The 1,875-nt window shown below is 36.7% G+C and overlaps 1 protein-coding gene across 1 annotated transcript; it reads left to right on the top strand.

Annotated features, from left to right (window-relative positions):
* Nucleotides 1-958: 958 nt before the first annotated feature.
* On the top strand, nucleotides 959-1,324 carry LOC115755167 (antifungal protein ginkbilobin-like protein). The gene has a single exon (XM_030694474.1). The coding sequence runs from the start codon at nucleotides 959-961 to the stop codon at nucleotides 1,322-1,324; it is 366 nt and encodes a 121-aa protein (XP_030550334.1).
* The last annotated feature ends 551 nt before the right edge of the window (nucleotides 1,325-1,875 follow it).

Genomic DNA, 1,875 nt, shown 5'->3' with positions numbered 1-1,875 from the left:
TTAGTTGGCTAATGATGTGTTAAATGTTTATGTAGGTTGGGATTTATAAGGGATTGAATGTTTTTTGACCCATTTGCCTTGCAGAGAGAAGTAGGAACGTATGTTTTATGTGGGTGTATATTGAAGTGGTATTTTGATTGTATGTTTTTATTTGCCTTAACACTACACTTTATAAGACTCGGATATATTCACAATATAATTAATAGTATAGGTTAGAAAATATAATTCTTGATCTCCACAAGTATGGACAAATTGTTCAGAAAAACCTAAACCTATTGCACTTTTGACAATTCAGCCCTAAACCTTTCAATTTTGCAAATTGATTCCTAACCCTTTTCATAATTTGCAATTTTCAGTCCCCTCGACGACACAATAAGAAAAGAGAATAAATTAAATTAAATTAAAAGAAAAAATTAAAAATATTCCTAGTAAATTACACAAATTGTCCATGTCAGCTCTTGCATACCACATAAAATGACCGGCATTGACATCAACGATTTTCGATCAATAATAAGACTCAATTGGTAAATTGTCAAAAACACTTAGAATTCAATTGGCAAGAGTGAAAGGTTTATGACTAAATTATTAAAAGTGCAATAGGTTTATGACGTTTTAGACAATGCCCCTGAAAAGTATCTAACCTATCTCATGCCTGTCCAACTATCTACTACAAAGGCATAGACACGGATATTCATCAATCCGAGGACAGCGCAAATCTCTAGTCTAATAGTATTCAAGAGAGAATAAAACAGAATAATCGAGGATGTTGTGACCTATTTCATCGACATTTGCACAAAGGAAAAATACATAACAGTACCGGCCAAACCTATGTAATTGACACACTTATATAGCCAAAACTGGCTTACTCCGCTTATCTAGTATAGATTAAAAAGAAAATCAACAGCGAGATGAATTTACTATTATCATGTCCACGACACACAAAATCGCAGTCCTGCCCATGTTACTCTCCCACTGTCTTTGTATCATAAGAAGCAACCCGGAGGTGACTTTTGTGGACAAGTTATGCAATGAGGCGCAGTTCTGGTATTGGGACGATTATGACAACGCATTCTACGCTGTCCTACAGGATCTGAGGTCCAACACCGCGGGAAATGGGTTCAACTACTCCACCCAGTCTTCCGTGAACGGTGCCAAGTGCTTTGGCCACGGTGTGTGCAACGGTGCGCTGACACAAGCCGACTGCACTAGCTGCATGGGTTCCGCCTATGATGAAGTCCAGAGAGAGTGCCCACGTAGTATCGGCGCACAACTTCAGCTTCACGACTGTAGACTTAGGTATGAGCAATATTCCTTCACGGAATAAACTAAGCTCAAGATGTGCTCTGTTTTAGATATTGTGATATGAATATGGGATGAATGACATCGTTGGTCCCGCTGGTCTTTGTATTTATACGAACTGATTAATCATCCACAAGAATGGATCAACTTTATCCGACACAATGTTTGGGCTTGACCCCATTCGATATTGGCAGTGTTTGATCTTGACAAGTACAAAGTTAAATCAAGTAAATATAAAATAGTTAGATACGAAGAAGAAAGGTTTCAATCTCAAATTTTTGTTAGAAAAATTCATGCAATGCCTACATCCGTTATTGAAATATACGGTAAGAATATGGTATAACAAAGTGGCGGAAATAGTAACCATAAAAATCAAGATCGTTGTCAACTAACTGCATGAATATACGGAAAAATAGAACACACACCGTCAATGTAAAAAAAAAACTGATACCAGCGGTCTCATCTACCCATGATGTAAGGATTACAACAGCTCACTCTCTGATATTAGTATTGAAATAAAGGATGGTACATGCTATAATTACGCCAATTATACATTATCCTAAATCATTTTAAGTC

This window comes from Rhodamnia argentea, chromosome 5 (genome assembly GCF_020921035.1).
Source record: "Rhodamnia argentea isolate NSW1041297 chromosome 5, ASM2092103v1, whole genome shotgun sequence".
Classification (NCBI taxonomy): domain Eukaryota; kingdom Viridiplantae; phylum Streptophyta; class Magnoliopsida; order Myrtales; family Myrtaceae; genus Rhodamnia; species Rhodamnia argentea.
Note: the sequence above shows the minus strand (reverse complement) of the source record. Positions and strands in the feature narration are given on the sequence as shown.